The sequence below is a fragment of the Chrysochloris asiatica genome, unplaced genomic scaffold (genome assembly GCF_000296735.1).
Source record: "Chrysochloris asiatica unplaced genomic scaffold, ChrAsi1.0 scaffold00168, whole genome shotgun sequence".
In the NCBI taxonomy this organism is placed as follows: Eukaryota; Metazoa; Chordata; class Mammalia; order Afrosoricida; family Chrysochloridae; genus Chrysochloris; species Chrysochloris asiatica.
In genome coordinates, this window is record NW_006408686.1 from 759,938 (window position 1) to 775,292 (window position 15,355).

The 15,355-nt window shown below is 49.8% G+C and overlaps 1 protein-coding gene across 1 annotated transcript; it reads left to right on the forward strand.

Moving 5' to 3' along the window:
- The first annotated feature begins 1,530 nt into the window (after positions 1 to 1,530).
- Positions 1,531 to 14,300, forward strand: PPP1R13L (protein phosphatase 1, regulatory subunit 13 like). Its single transcript, XM_006871337.1, has 13 exons — positions 1,531 to 1,585; positions 1,702 to 1,844; positions 2,150 to 2,666; positions 2,749 to 2,847; positions 2,935 to 3,026; positions 3,237 to 3,584; positions 3,633 to 3,741; positions 6,474 to 6,931; positions 10,794 to 10,925; positions 11,014 to 11,147; positions 11,261 to 11,427; positions 13,056 to 13,255; positions 14,262 to 14,300. Exons 1-13 carry the CDS (start codon positions 1,531 to 1,533, stop codon positions 14,298 to 14,300), a joined length of 2,493 nt encoding a protein of 830 aa, XP_006871399.1.
- The last annotated feature ends 1,055 nt before the right edge of the window (positions 14,301 to 15,355 follow it).

Consider the following 15,355-nt stretch of genomic DNA (forward strand, 5'->3'; position numbering starts at 1 on the left):
CAAGGTGGACAGTTCAGACTCACCAGCTGCTCTCAGAAACCCTACACAGGGTCACTGTGTGTCGGAACCAACTCAACAACACACATCAACAACAAAATGCCTTTAGCATTGTAAGATAAGCACTGACCTGCTAACGACAAGGTCAGTGGTTCAAACCCACCAGCTACTCTTGGAAACTCTAGACAGGGTTGCTGTGAGTCAGAACCGACTTGACGACATACAAGAAGAAGTGGTGCTTTAGGATAAGCACTGAACTGCTAACCGCAAGGTCAGCAGTTCAAACACACCAGCCACTCCTTGGAAGTGGGTGGGTAGGAGCTGTGGTGTCTCTATCTTATGAATCAGCATCCACTCCGTGACAGTGGGTGGGTAGGAGCTGTGGTGTCTGCTCAAATGGTTGAAGGTTTGACCCACCCAGCTGCTCCTTGGTAGAAAGATTTGACAATCTGCTTCCTAAAGATTGCTGTTGTTAAATGCTGCCGAATTAGATGCTGTATAGGGTTTCCAAAGAGCAGCTGGTGGGTTTGAACTACCTACCTTGTAGTTCGTAGTTCAGTGCTGATCCTATAACACAAGATTATAGCCTAGTAAACTCTATGGGGGTAGTTCTACTCTGTCTGGGGGTCCTATGATTTGAAATCCACTTGAGGCACTTAACAATAACAGGTTTAACTATAACGTTGAGCGAATAGGTGATTAATAGATAATTGTCGAAGGAAAGATGTGAGTCTCACTAGAGGTTAGATGTTATTGTTAGGTGTCGTACCGACTCATAGCGACCCTATGCACAACAGAATGAAAAGCTATGTAGTCCTGTGCTAACCTCACAATTGTTGCTGCCACTGCGCCAATCCATCTCATTGGGGGTCTTCCTCTTTGTCTACGACCCTCCATTTTACCAAATATGATATCCTTTTCCAGGGACTGGTCCCTCCTGACAATATGTCTGAAGTTTGAGAGACAAAGTCTGGCCATTCTGGCTTCCAGGGAGCATTCTGGCTGTACTTCTTCCAACACAGATTGCTGTACAATATCTCTTTAAAGGTACCATGGTACCTTTAATATTCTCCCTCAACACCATAGCTAAAATACATCAATTTTACTGTCTTCCTTATTCACTTTCCAATTTTTACATGCAGTATGAAGTTATTGAAAATATAATGGCTTGCATCAGACACACCTTAGTCCTGAAACGGACATCTTTGCTCTTTAGCACTTTAAAGAGGTCTTGTACAGCAGATGTGCCTAATGCAAGAACTGAGATAGAAACGGACAAAGAGCCAAAAAAAAAAAAAAAGGTGAATTGTTTGGAGTCTTCTAGAAGGACTTGGGATTCCTAGATGGCATGTGAACTGGGTTTTGAAGTAGTTGGAAAAGCAGAAAGGGAAGGCGATTCCAGTGGAAGGAACTAGGAGTCTGGCCGCTCTGTCCGACAAATCCCACTTCTCTTGGCCCCAGGTTCCTAGCGGGCAAGGGGCGGGGTCTGAGAAGGCTCCTCCCCCTAACAGGCTTCCCGCTCCGGCCGGCACCATGGACAGCGAGGCATTCCAGAGAGCGCAGGATCTTCTAAATCTAAACTTCCAGTGTGAGCTGGGTTAAGGGGCGGTGCTTGCTGGGGTGAGCCCTGGGGGTGCGGGTGGTATAGGGGCGGGGCCCTGTCAGGTTGCTCACCCTTACCACGGCCCCCACGTTCACCCCCAGCTTTGGCCATGAAGCACATGGACTTGAAGCAGATGGAGCTGGACACAGCAGCAGCTAAGGTAGACGAACTGACCAAACAGCTGGAGTCACTCTGGTCAGACTCGCCAGCGCCTCTTGGTCCCCAGGCTGGAGCCTCCTCTAGGGTGAGCCTGCTTGCAGCGGTCCCCACCTTAGCCCCCACAGCTAGCTTCTCTAGGCCTGGATTTCACTTTAAGGACCAGGAAGACCCCTAGATGGAAAGGTCCCCTTCTCGAGGCTACACATAGGCACGGCCTGGGCTACTGCCGCTCTAGCCTCAACCTCGATTTCAGGGCTCTCCTGTCAGCTGGTTTGTGTCCAGCTGGGGGTCTTATTCCATTGGGTTGGCCTCCGGTGACCTCTTTTGACTTTCTACCGACTCCTCCACCAATGTCCCCTTTTGCCCCTCCATGATCCGACCTTCCCACAGATGTCCCGGTACAGCTCCAGCCCAGTCCCTGAGTCCTTCGGCAGCCGTGGGTCCCCTCGGAAGGCAGCCACTGACAGCGCAGACACCCAATTCGGACGCTCCGAGAGCACCCCAACCCTGCTGCCCTATAGCCAGCTGTCCCCCAAGGGCCGGCCGTCGTCGCCTCGCACCCCGCTCTATCTACAACCGGACGCCTACAGCAGCCTGGATCGCGCACCCTCGCCCCGGCCCCGTGCCTTTGAAGGTGCGGGCGGCACCCTGGGCCGGGCGCCCTCTCCACGGCCCGGTCCAGGTTCGGGTCCACTGCGCCAACAGGGTCCCACCACGCCCTTCGACTACCTGAGCCGTGCCGCTTCCCCTCGTGGTAGTCCCCTGGCTGAGGGGCCCCAGGCCTTCTTCCCTGAGCGCGGGCCCTCTCCACGCCCGGCTGCCTCCACCTATGACTCGCCAGTGACCTTTGGGAGCTCCCTACTGGGTGCCGGCGGCAGCGCCTTCACACCGCCCCTGCGAGCTCAAGGTGAGCACGGGGCTGGGACACCCAGAAACGCGGGGCAGGGTGCGGGGCTCGGGTCAAGCTCTCCAGATGCGCCTCTCCCCAGACGACCTGACGCTGCGCCGGCGGCCCCCCAAGGCCTGGAACGAGTCAGACCTGGATGTGGCGTACGAGAAGAAGTCTTCTCAGACCACCAGTTATGAGCGTGAGTCCCGGGAGGCCAGCAGGGGGCAGGGGGCGGGGAATGGGAGGAAAGGCACCCTCAGACTCTAATGGTCCTCCTGTCTTGCAGGTCTAGAGGTCTTCCCGAGGCCCGCCTCGCCCAGCCTGCAGCTGTTGCCCTGGAGAGAAAGCAGCCTGGATGGGCTGGGGGCCACCGGCAAGGTGAGGGCCCGGGAGATGGGAAACTTAGTCTGAGCCAGTTTCTGTTCCCCACCCGCTCCCAGACCACCTTTCTTTGTCTCCGCCTCTGCCTCTTCTCCCTCTCCCTTTTTACTCTGTAGTTTTCTCCTTCCCTCTTCTCTTTGCTCCTCCCCTTGCTCTCATATTTCTCTCACCTGAGGTCCTTTCCTCCTCCCCTTTTTCTTTTCCCAGGAGAGTCTCACCAGCGCCACCCTGCCGCGCAATTACAAAGTGTCCCTTCTGGCCAATGACAGACGTTCGGATGTGGGCAGCTACCGCCGCTCCCTGGGTTCCGCGGGGCCAGCAGGCACTTTACCCCGCAGCTGGCAACCTGTCAGTCGCATCCCTATCCCCCCCTCCAGTCCCCAGCCCCGCACCGCTCCCCGCCAGCGCCCCATCCCCCTCAGCATGATATTCAAGCTGCAGAATGCCTTCTGGGAGTATGGGGCCAGCAGGGCCATGTTCCCTGGCTCCTCCATGGTCAACCGGGTGCCCGCACCTAAACTGCCCTCCCAGCCCCAGCCACTTCCCCAGTCCCAGGCTCCCCTCCAACCCCAGCTACACCTCCAGCCCCATCCACAACTACAGCCCCAGCTGCAACCCCAACCCCAGCCCCAGTCTCAGCCCCAGCCCCAGCCCCAAACCTCCGTCCCAGCCCTCCAAGTCCCCCAACAGACATGGCCCCCTGGGAGTGAAGGTGAGTCAATAGTAGGGACCCGGGAGGACTGGGTGATGGGAGGTTAAATGGTGGGTCGAACAGACCAACTGGGGGAGTTCCCAGGCACTATTGCTGCAGAGAGATAGGTCACAGAAACTTGGTAAGTAATTCAGGTAGCAAGGCTAACACAGTGTTTATGCATGGATCCTGGAGACTGCCTGGCTCTACACTGTGTGACCTTGGGCAAGTCACTTAACTTCTCTGAACCTCCATATCATTAAATGTGAAAGGAGAGTAATACTAGAACCTAACTGCTTGGGATATTGTATTACATCACTTAGTTCATATAAAGTCCTTAAAATAGTCCCCACTGCATAGGAAGCCCTCACTAATCAGCATATTGGTTGTAATAATATATTTTTGGTGTAAGACCAGCAGAGTTACGAATATAGGACCCAGAGTCAAGCAGAGTGGGTTTGAGCCCCTCTCCACCACTAACTTGCTGTGTGACTCAGAATAAATGTCTTAACCTCTATGAGCTTGCTTGGTTTTCTCAGCTATGAACAGAGATTAATAGATAATATCTGCATTTGAGGTTTGTGATGGGATTCAATGAGATAATCTATAGAAAGTAACTATTATTAATAGCAAAATTTATTTTGCTCTTAATAGAAACAATATTAGCCCAACTGTCATCAAGTTGGTTCCAACTCATAGTGAGTCTCCGTAGTGTTTCTGAGACTGTAAATCTTTGCTGCAACAGCCAACCTCATTGTGCTCCCTTGGAGCAGTTGGTGGATTTGAACCATCAACCTTGTAGTTATCAGTTCAATGCCTAACCCATAGTGATGTTGAGTCACTTCTGACTCATAGCAACCCTGAATAGGGTTTCTGAGGAGCGGCTGGTAGGTTTGAATTGCCAAGTATGCAGTTAGCAGTCCAGTGCTTATTTTATGGCATTAGACCAGGAGTCCTTAAATGTTGTTAAGTGCCATCAAGTCGGTTCCAACTTATTGAAACCCTGCATAGGGTTTCCACAGAGCGACTAGTAGATTTGAACAGCTGACCTTTGGTTAGCAGTTCAGTGCTTATCCTACAATCCCACACCAGGACTCCTAGACAGTAGTGTTGTTAAGTGTTCTCTAGTCGGTTCCAACTCATAGTGACACTGTATAGGGCTTCCAAGGAGTGACTAGTGAGTTTGAACTGCCAGTCTTGGGGTTCAAGCCAACCCTATGGTCAAGTGTTTATCCTACAGCACGCACCAGGACTCCTAGACATTAATTAGTAATATAATATGCTAGTATTAATACTATTATTGCTAATAATTATTACTAATATTATATAAAGATCCTTTGTGGTGTTGTGTTAAGCACTTTGCTGCTAACCAAAAGTTAGCAGTTCAAACCCACCAGCTGCTTCTCAGGAGAACAATGTGGCAGTCTGTTTCTGTAAGAATTTACAGCCTTAGAAATGCTATGGGACAGTTCTGCTCTGGCTTACACGGTCGCTAGGAGTCAGAATCAACTCAGCAGCAAAGGGTTAGGGTGGTTTGGTTTTAGACTCCATGACAAATAACAACAACAAATAATAATACTAGTAATAATTGCTAGTAATATTAGTAATACTGTTAGGGGCCATCAAGTCATTCTAACTCAGTGACTCTAAGGGACAGAGTAGAACTGAAGGAAACACTAGCCGGTCCTGGACCATCCTCACAATCGTGTCTTTGTTTGAGCCCACTGTTACAACCACTGTGCTCTTTTTCTGTTTTTGCTGACCCTCTACTTTACCACGTCTGATGTCCTTCTCCAGGGATCAGTCCCTCCTGATCACATGTCCAAAGTACATGAGACGAAGCCTCTCCATCCCCACTTCTAAGGACCATTCCAGCTGTACTTCTTCCAAGACAGATTTATTTGTCCTTCTGGCTGTCCATGTTATACTCAATATTCATCAGCACCATAATGGAAAGGAATCCATTTTTGGGGCTTTCTTATTGAGTGTCCAGTATTCACATGCATATGAGGCAATTGAAAACACCATGGCTTGTGTCAGTCATATTATTAGTAATAAATATGATCAGTACTTAGTCCTAACATTACTTCTTGCTCTAGATGCACTTCTAGTGGGGAGTAAGATGGAAAGGAGAGACCACCGAGCATCAGGCTTCCAGTCCCAGCAGGAATTTCCTTAGCCTCTTAGTCAAGTCTATCTGGTTGGTAGGAGCAGATTCTGGAGTCAAAACTGAGTTCAGCTCCCAGCTGTGTGGCTTTACTCAACTGACTTGCCCTCTCTGAGACTCAGTTGTCCTTTCCGGAGTATGATAATGATTGTTGTATCTATCTCACAAGGTAATGTGTAGAATCCAAATAAGACAGGTGTGTCAAATTCCAGGAACATGATAATTGCTAGATATATAGGAAGTAAGGAGCTCTGGTAGTGTCGTGGGTTATGAGTTGGGCTGCTAACCGCAAGGTCAGCAGTGCAAATCTACCAGTCGCTTCATGGGAGAGAAAGATGAGGCTTTCTGTTCCCGCAAAGACTTACAGCCTCAGAAACTCTATCTACTCCATGGCACATAATCTATCAGTCATATCAAAAGTGCTATCATTTTATATTCACAACTTAGCAAAGTTGCCCAGAGAGGGCAGGGAACTGCTCTAAGGTCAGAGCAAATCAGGTGCTATTCACAGGTCCTGGAATTTGAGGGGAGGATGTCGTAAGGGGTGGGGGTGGGGGATCTTCTCTGATGGGCCTCTTCTTGCTAGGTGCCCCCAAGCTCCCTGCTGACCTGGACCCAGAGCCCGAGCTGGAAGGGCTGCTGGCACCAGTGCTAGAGGCTGGCGATGCGGATGAAGGTGCCCTTACACGGCCTCTCAGCCCCACAAGGTTGCAGCCAGCACTGCCGCCTGAGGCACAATCAGTGCCTGAGCTAGAGGAGGTGGCTCGCGTGCTGGCAGAGATTCCACGGCCTCTCAAACGCAGGGGCTCCATGGAACAAAGCCCCGCCGTGGCCCTGCCCCCCACTCACAAGAAACAGTACCAGCAGATCATCAGCCGTCTCTTCCATCGTCATGGGCCTGGGCCTGGGGGGCCAGAGCCTGACCTGTCTGCCATCACTGAAGGATCCGAGGCCAGGGCAGGGCCTCCGGCTCCCGCCCTACCTGCTCCCATCCCGCCTCCAGCCCCACCCCAGAGCAGCCCCCCAGAGCAGCCACAGAACATGGTAAGTAATATAGGAGGATGCTGGGTATGTTAGCTAGCTAGCGTATGGATTCAACTACTGTAACCGAGAGACCCCCAACATACTATGGCTTTAATGAGATCGAAGGTTCCTGATGGTGCGAATGGTTTACACTTGACTATCAACCCGTGCAGCTGCATCACGAAAGAAAGTCCTGGTGATCTGCTTCCTTAAAGATGATAGCCAAAAACACCCTATGGAGCAGTTCTACTCTGTAACACACGGGGTCACCAGGAGTAAGAATCAACTTAACAGCAACAGGTTTTGCTTTTGGGGTTTAATAAGATAGAAGATTATTTCTCTTTTCAGCCAGTTCAGGAGTAAGCAGTCCAGAAGCTGGTAAGGGGGTGTATAGATTCAGGACCCAAGCTCTGTCTACTTGGAATGTACCATTTCTTGGAGGCTACCTTGTCCTTATGGCCCCTAGTGGCTCCCACCAAGGCTACATTGCAGCCAGGAAGAGAGGGAAGTGGTCTTTCCATTTTAGGGCAGAACCTAGAAAGTGCACACATCACTTTTGCCTCTAGCATGCTGGCCAGGAATCTAGCTGCCAGGGAGGCTGGAAATGTAGTCTTTGATCTAGGTATGCCTGTGTTCAGAAGATGGGCAGATTGTAGTTAAAGGGGCGTCCATCAGGAGACTGTCTTTGCTTCTTCTCTCCAGTAACCTGCCCCATGGGCAGCCCTTCAGGAATCTCAGTCTCACAACCTGGAAGTGACTGAATCTTGGGTTTCTTCTGGGCCTTGGAAACTGTGTCTGAATCAAGGCAGTCACCATCTCTCTCTTTGGGGATCAGACAGTCTCTACTGTCTGCACTTTCTGAGGATCTGCTGTCTCCTCTATCTAATTTGGCTTTCTTTCTAAGTATCCATTCATCTATCCCCACTTTTTACCCCTTAGGAAGCCTGTGACTAAAAACAGCCCACCCAGCCCCAACTTAAAAAAACAACAACAACAAAAAAAAACCCTCTCATCTTGTTATCTGACTCCACTCTCAAACTTTTCCATTTACATTTTCAAGAGCCAATATATAAAGATAATTAAAGAGCTTAGGAGCCATGGTGGTACAATGGTTAAGCGCTTGGCTGCTAACTGAAACGTTGGTCGTTTGAACCCATTTTCCATCTGGGAAAGGTGTGTCAGTTTCCTTGTGTAACAATTTATTGTTAGGTTGACTGATAGCAAGTCTATGTGTGCACAGCAGAACAAAACACTCCATGCTCCCATGCCATTCTCACAACCATTGCTGTGAGGATACTTACACTGTGTCAAGGAGCTCTGCTAGCGTAGTGGTTACAAATCGGGCTGCGAACCTAAGGCCAGTGGTTCGAAACTACCAGCCGCTCTGCGGGAGAAAGATGAGGCTTTCTACTCCTGTAAAGATTTACACCCTTGGAAACCCTGTACAGGGTCACTATGGGTCGGAACCGACTCGACGGCACTTAACAACAACAACCATTGTATTAGTCCATTTTATTGGGGTCTTCCTCTTTTTCACTGATCCTTGACTTTACCAAGCTTTTCACTGATCCTTGACTTTACCAAGGGACTGGCCCCTCCTGATATTATAGCTACAGTAACAATTATATACTTGAAAACCCAATGGGGCAGTTCTGCTCGGTCCAATAGGATTATGATGAGTCAGAATTGACTAGCTGATAACTGGTAAAAGTGCTTGAACTAGTGTTAGCCACTGAATACCAGATGTATATGCACAGAGAAGAAGTTGGGGCCACATCTTGTTGTTGTTGTTGTGTGCTGTGGTGTCGGTTCCGACTCATAGCGACCCTGCACAGGGTTTCTGAGGCTGCAAATCTTTACAGGAGCAGAAAGCCTCATCTTTCTTCCACAAAACAGCTGGTAGTTTCGAACTGCCGACCTTGAGGTTAGCAGCCCGATCCGTAAGCACTATGCTACCAGAGCCTGGGGCCACATGGACACCCCAAAATGCCTGCTCCCAGGCTTTCTCCTTGAGGGTGAATGAAACCAAGGAATGTTGAGAATCAGGACTGGGAAATGAAGAATGGAAAAATGCTAATGTCTTGAAATGGTAGAATTTGTCCCATCATAGAATCACAAGTTTTGGCTGCAAAGAAACTTGAAAAATCACAGAATTCAGGAATTAAATCCGGTCACTTCAATCTCAGAAGGGTGAAATTTCAGAATCTGAGCAAACCGAGGCCTTGAATAATAGGAGATTAGAATTATAAAGTTAGTGTTACGGACTTTGGAGTCCCCAGCTGTTGCAGATGGTTCATACACCCAACTGCTAAGCCAAAGGTTAGAGATTGAAGTCCACTCAGAGATCCTTCAGAAGAAAGAGCGGGCAGTCTTCTGAAGACTCAGCCATTGAAAACCCCACGGAGTAGTTCCAACCTGGGATCCACAGGGTTGCCGCAGGTCAGAATTGACTCAGCAGCAACTTTTGTTACGTTGTGACATAGTCCTTGGTCAAAATTGGTCTGAGAAATTGCAAAACCTGAAAATTCTAGAATCTTGTTCATTTGATTAATAAAAAGCATGGCTATGTTATAATACAGACCTATATTTAATCAACATTTTGACTCTAAAGAAATGTAGAAACACCACCTAAAACATGAAGAAAATAGACAAAAATGGAACAAAGAAGACACAATCACAGAGCTTAGAACCGTGATCAATATTTAGAGGATTTCTTTGTCATTTTTTTGGAGTGAAATTCCAAAATCTATAAAACATTAAAGTTCTCAATCATAGGATTTCAGAATTGTCACGTTCTGGACCCTCAGCAGTTTGAAACTGCACACTGGGAACTGATGACTGAGCCTCATATAATCTTGGAATTGGCAACTCTTGGAGTCCCTGAATTCTAGAATCTTGAAATTAGTGAAATTCTAAATTTCGACAGTCAAGGCCCGAATCAAACTCCACATATTCATACGAAATGAATCTTGCAGAGGGAGAACTGAACATTAAGAATATAAAAAAATCACAAGGAATAACATAAAATAGCCATATCCCAAATATCTGAAGTTTAACACTCAGTTTCTTAGAGTGGCATTGTAGGATAACAAATGGACTGCTGATTGCAAGGTGGGCTGTTCAAACCCACCAACCACTCAGAAACCCTATAGAGGGTCACTGTGAATCAGAATCAACTCAACGGCACTTAACAACAGTATTATCAGGCGTCTCAGTGGCACAGTGGTTAAGGATTTGACTGCTAACTGAAAGGTTAAAGATGCAAACGCACTAGCTGCGGAAAGACCTGGCCACCTCCTCCCTTTAAAGATTACAGCCAGGAAACCCTAGCGGGCAATTCTAGTCAGTAGAGTAGGAATTCACTGGGTGACTCAGAAAAACAATATTTTTATCAGATGTGCTACATGATTTATTATCAAAGACATGACTGTATGAATTGAATAGCTGATTTCCACGATCACCACCTGGAAGGCATAAAATTAGTTTGCTAGCAGCTCAATGATCTCCCAGCACCTGCTCAAAGTTCAGGGCTCAAGATTTCAAGGTCAAGGGATTCCCTGAATGTATAGAGAATGAGACTGTAGAACTCCCTACTCTGGACTCCCCTGGGTGGGCTCGAATCCCAACCCTACCCTAATCTAACAGGGTGGCCTGAGGCAGTAGTCAACCAGCCCCTGGGCCTTCTTGTTACGTGCGGACCTTGTGTATAAGGTTTTCTTTAGGAGCAGCTGGTGGGTTTGAACTGCCGACTTTGTGATTCCCACTCCAGTGCTGGTCCTACAGTGCCACACCAGAAGTCCTTTTGTCCTCCACGCAATGGTGACGCTAACAACCTCCTTCAAATCCCTGACCACTCTACCTCGCCCTCCCAACCTGTTCCCAGGAAATGCGTTCATTGCTGCGGAAAGCAGGCTCCCCGCGCAAGGCCCGCCGAGCGCGCCTCAACCCGCTGGTGCTGCTGCTGGACGCAGCGTTGACGGGGGAGTTGGATGTGGTGCAGCAGGCCGTGAAGGAGGTAAGTGAGGCTAGCGGGCTGGGCTGGGGCCAGAGACGAGAGCAGGGGCAGCCACCGGACTGAGCGCCCCTGGGCCCGCCCCGTGCAGATGAACGACCCGAGTCAGCCCAACGAGGAGGGCATCACCGCCCTGCACAATGCCATCTGTGGCGCCAACTACCCCATCGTGGACTTCCTCATCGCTGCTGGTGCCAACGTCAACTCCCCTGACAGTCATGGCTGGTGAGCCCAGACCCGCCATGGGGAGGAGTGAAGGGGTGGGCGGGGACACGGCACTGTGGGCGGTGCATCTGCGGCCAGGCCCTCCCTCCCTCACTCCTGTCACCCACGTCCAGGACACCACTGCACTGCGCGGCATCTTGTAACGACACGGCCATCTGCACGGCTCTGGTGCAGCACGGCGCGGCCATCTTCGCTACCACGCTTAGTGACGGCGCCACTGCTATCGAGAAGTGCGACCCCTATCGTGAGGGCTATGCTGACTGTGCCACCTATCTGGCAGGTGTGAGGCAGGGTGGGGCAATTCTTGGGAGTGAGGGGAGGGAATAGGCGGATTGGACCTCCCACCTGACAAGTGCATAGTTGGGAAGGGACGGGAACCTGCTACCTGCAAAGAGGAGTGATGGACCTGGGGTGGGGGGAGCGGAATCAGAACCAGCCACTTGACACGTGGTGGGGGTGAGCTCCCTTTGAGTCATTTGTTGAGGCTGTAGTTGGCAGAACAGTGTAAGAAAGCGCTGCCCACCTGCCCACTGTAAACAGGATATAGGGGCAGTGAACTGCTTCTTTTGCAGGGGCGTGTGTCATAGGGTCATGTGATTTGGAAACAGGGAGGTGGGGGGAGAAGTGTGGGCGTGGAGATTGTGCCGCTCACCTGCGCTCTCACCTGGTGAGCCGGCAGTGGCTCCTGGGAGGGGATCTTGTCACCTGTAGTGGGGGGGTGTGTGCCGTGGAGAGGCATGGGATTGAACACTTGTTAGGAAGATGTGGGTGGGGCTGTAGCAGGTATCTCCAGGGGCAAACTGCATCACCTAAGGAAGTAGAGACATGGGTGCTGAGTTCCCTCATAGGAAAGTGAGGGCCACACTCAGGGTAGGCAAACTGTTGGACAACACACTTGGAAAGTCATATGGATTGAACAGCCGGGGATAGGAACTTCACAGACAGCTGGAGGAAGTGGGGCTTTGGGGCCTGCGGGTGGCACATGTTGTTGTTGTGAAGTGCCTTTGAGTCGGGTCCGACCCATAGCGACCCTGTACAGGGTTTCCGAGGGTGTAAATCTTTACGGGAGTAGAAAGCTTCATCTTCCTCCCGCGGAGCGGCTGGTAGTTTCGAACCGCTGACCTTAAGGTTCGCAGCCCGATTCGTAACCACTACGCACACATAGAGTTTGATATTTGAGAGGGTGGCCTGGAATGGCTATACAACAGTAAGCTTGGCCCATGATGGCACAAGGGGTGTAACACCTGCTCGATAGATGAGCAGGAGCAGACTGGGACTGCACCACTACTGAAAGGGAGATTGGGTCATTACACCGTTGTCACAGGTACATGGATCCTATGAGACATGGCCACATGGGTTCACTAAGAGTTGGAATCTCTAAATTGCAACAGTGACCTGCCTCAGACAGAGAGTTCTGTAAGGGTGAAGTAGAAATTGTCCCTGGGAAGGAGCAGAGGAGAAACTAGACCGCAATGGACAGAACCACTTAAAGGGGGAATATGTGGACTGTACCATCTCAAAGGGGGGTTAAATACTTGTTGGAGACTGTACCACTTAAATGGGGAGGTTAGAGTGGGCTGTACCATCTGAAGAAGGGGTTGAATCGTCTGTGGGAGGTGTGGGAAGCGTACCACATAAATCACTGCTGGGGAAGACATTGATGTGGGAATTTAACAGCATACAAGAGGGGAGTGGTCCAGTTTGATGCACCTCAATGTTGTTGCCTGCTAGAGATTTTCAGTGTCCTGGCATCCTAGCCATCTCTGCCTGCCCAGACAGGGTACACACAACTTTTCAGGTGGTTCTTCCCTCCGCCTGGAGCAGGTCTGAGCCCCAGAGCCTGTCCCTGTCCCCAGCATGTCCCCATGTTCCCGGGGTTCCTGGTTCTCATAATCTGACTTCTTTCAGATGTGGAGCAGAGCATGGGACTGATGTACAATGGGGCTGTATACGCTCTCTGGGACTACAGCGCTGAGTTTGGGGACGAGTTGTCCTTTCGCGAGGGCGAGTTGGTCACCGTGCTGCGTAGGGATGGGCCAGAAGAGACCGACTGGTGGTGGGCCTCACTGCATGGCCTGGAAGGCTACGTGCCCCGTAACTACTTTGGGGTGAGCCCAGAGAATATGCGGAGGGGTTCCTGATGGACGGCTGGGAGGCCATTTGAGGAAGGGAACGATCCCACAGGGAAAATGGGGCAAGAGGGAAAGAGGCCCTGAGCGTGATGGTGAGATTATTCATTCTTCATGATTGCTCCTGGGGAGACGAGGAAAACCCAATTAGAGGGGACCCATGGTGGAGATGAGGAAAAGTCACTTAAAAGATAGCCACGTATGTGTTGGGGATATAGTTTATAGGTTATATAAAACCAGTACTGCTTATTTAACTGGTCAGTGCCTCATCAAATGTTTTGATTATCATCCATGATTGTATTGGGGAGGTTAAAGAAGAATCCCATTTTAGTGACAGGAGAAGTGAAAGATTTATGAATGGCAGGCAGGATGGGGAGGCCGCTTTTATTCCGTTGCATTGGGCAGACTGTAAAGGAATCCATTGTTAAAGTGGTGGTAGAAATGAGGGCAATTCTACTAGGGTTGGGGGAAGGAAACCAGGAAGATTCAATTCTAATCCTGGGAGGGAAGAGCCTTTTAATTTGGAAATAGGTAGAAAAGGGACCGAAACAGACAGCTATGGTAGAGAGGAAAGGAGACATGCCCTTTCTGGTCATAGGGACAACTGGGAATATTCCATTTTATTCATGAAGCTGCTTTTTGGAAGGTTCTACCTGGACTCCTAGTGTGGCGTTGTAGGATAAGCATTGGACTACTAACCGCAAGGTTGGCAGTTCCACCCACCAGCCGCTCCTTGGAAACCTTATAGGGTCGTTATGAGTCGGAACTGACTCAACAGCACTCAATAAAAACAAGCTGGAGTCTGGAGGTGTTGGAAACTGGGGTTTCCAGACATGCTTCAGACAGTCTATTAGGAAGGGAGGGCTGCTGAGACAGCCTATTTATTTGAGGATGGGAGGAGAGAGAATAAGGGGATCTCACTATAGTCGCGGTGGGTTGACACATGGGAGCTCTTAGTATCTGTCTGAAGTTTTTGTCTCCGCAGCTCTTCCCTAGGGTGAAGTCTCAGAAGAATAAAGTCTAGCAGGAGAGAAGGACATTTCCAAAGTACACGGGAGGAAGCTGCCCGGCTTTTTCCGCTCCTGACCCCCCCCCCCCACCACCACCGTTCCATTATTACTGCTGCAGCTGTGTCTGTCCCCTGACCAGCAGGGGGCGTATTCCTCACCACCAGCTCTCTGTTCTCATGGAAGCTCAGGGATGATCTGGCAGACCTCTCAGCCTTAAGTTTAGGAACGTGCCTTAGCTATGGGAGGTCGGGGTGGAGCTGGGAATCATTGGGGGTAGGGAGGGCTGGAGACCCTCCGTTTGCCAGATCAGGTCCTGTCCAAAGTGCCTCTCACACCTGCCACTGCTTCTCAAAGCAAGCCTCCGCCACAATCCCAGCTGAGCCTGGGATGGGCTACTGCCACTCCATTTCCTTGGGTGTCTCTTCAGACTCTATCTCTCCCAGCAGCCTTAGAGACTGGGTGAGACCCACTGACTTCCTGTAGGGCTCCTGCCTCACTTCGCCCAGTTAAGTGCCTTCACACAGCTCTGGTTTTATGTTTATAACAAAATGGGGACATTTTTCTTTATAAATAAAGGTGGTTTGCACAGAAATTGTCTTCCTTCTCTTTTGTTTCTCTTCTGTTCTGACTCCATAAATGCTCATTGTTCTAATGACTTTTGGCAAACCAGTCTAAAAGTACCCCTCACATATGTCTGCTCTTCTTCACTCCCCTTGACCTTTTTTCAGACTTTGAATTTTTTTTTTTTTTATGTCTCTAAGCATTTTTTTTAAAGCATAGTTGTTTTGTTCTATGTTGTTAGGTGCTGTGAAGTTAATGCCAACTCATGTTTTTGTTGTTAAATGCCGTCACGTTGATTCGACCCACAGCGACTCTATGTACAACAGAACGAAACCCAGACGGGTCCTGCGCCATCCTCAAAATTGCTGCCACACTTGAGCCGATTGTTTGCTGCCATTATACCACCCCATCTCGTTGAGGATCTTCCTCTTTTTCACTGTTTTCCCCACTTTAATAAGCAGGGATTGGTCCCACCTGATAACATGTCCAAAGTCTGAGAAAAGACATC

Bases quoted from the DNA above. Each gene is read 5' to 3' on its own strand.
- PPP1R13L (XM_006871337.1), top strand. From the start codon at position 1,531: ATGGACAGCGAGGCATTCCAGAGAGCGCAGGATCTTCTAAATCTAAAC. The intron at 10,926-11,013 runs GTAAGTGAGGCT...CGCCCCGTGCAG, and splicing joins TGCAGCAGGCCGTGAAGGAG to ATGAACGACCCGAGTCAGCC. The intron at 11,148-11,260 runs GTGAGCCCAGAC...ACCCACGTCCAG, and splicing joins TCCCCTGACAGTCATGGCTG to GACACCACTGCACTGCGCGG.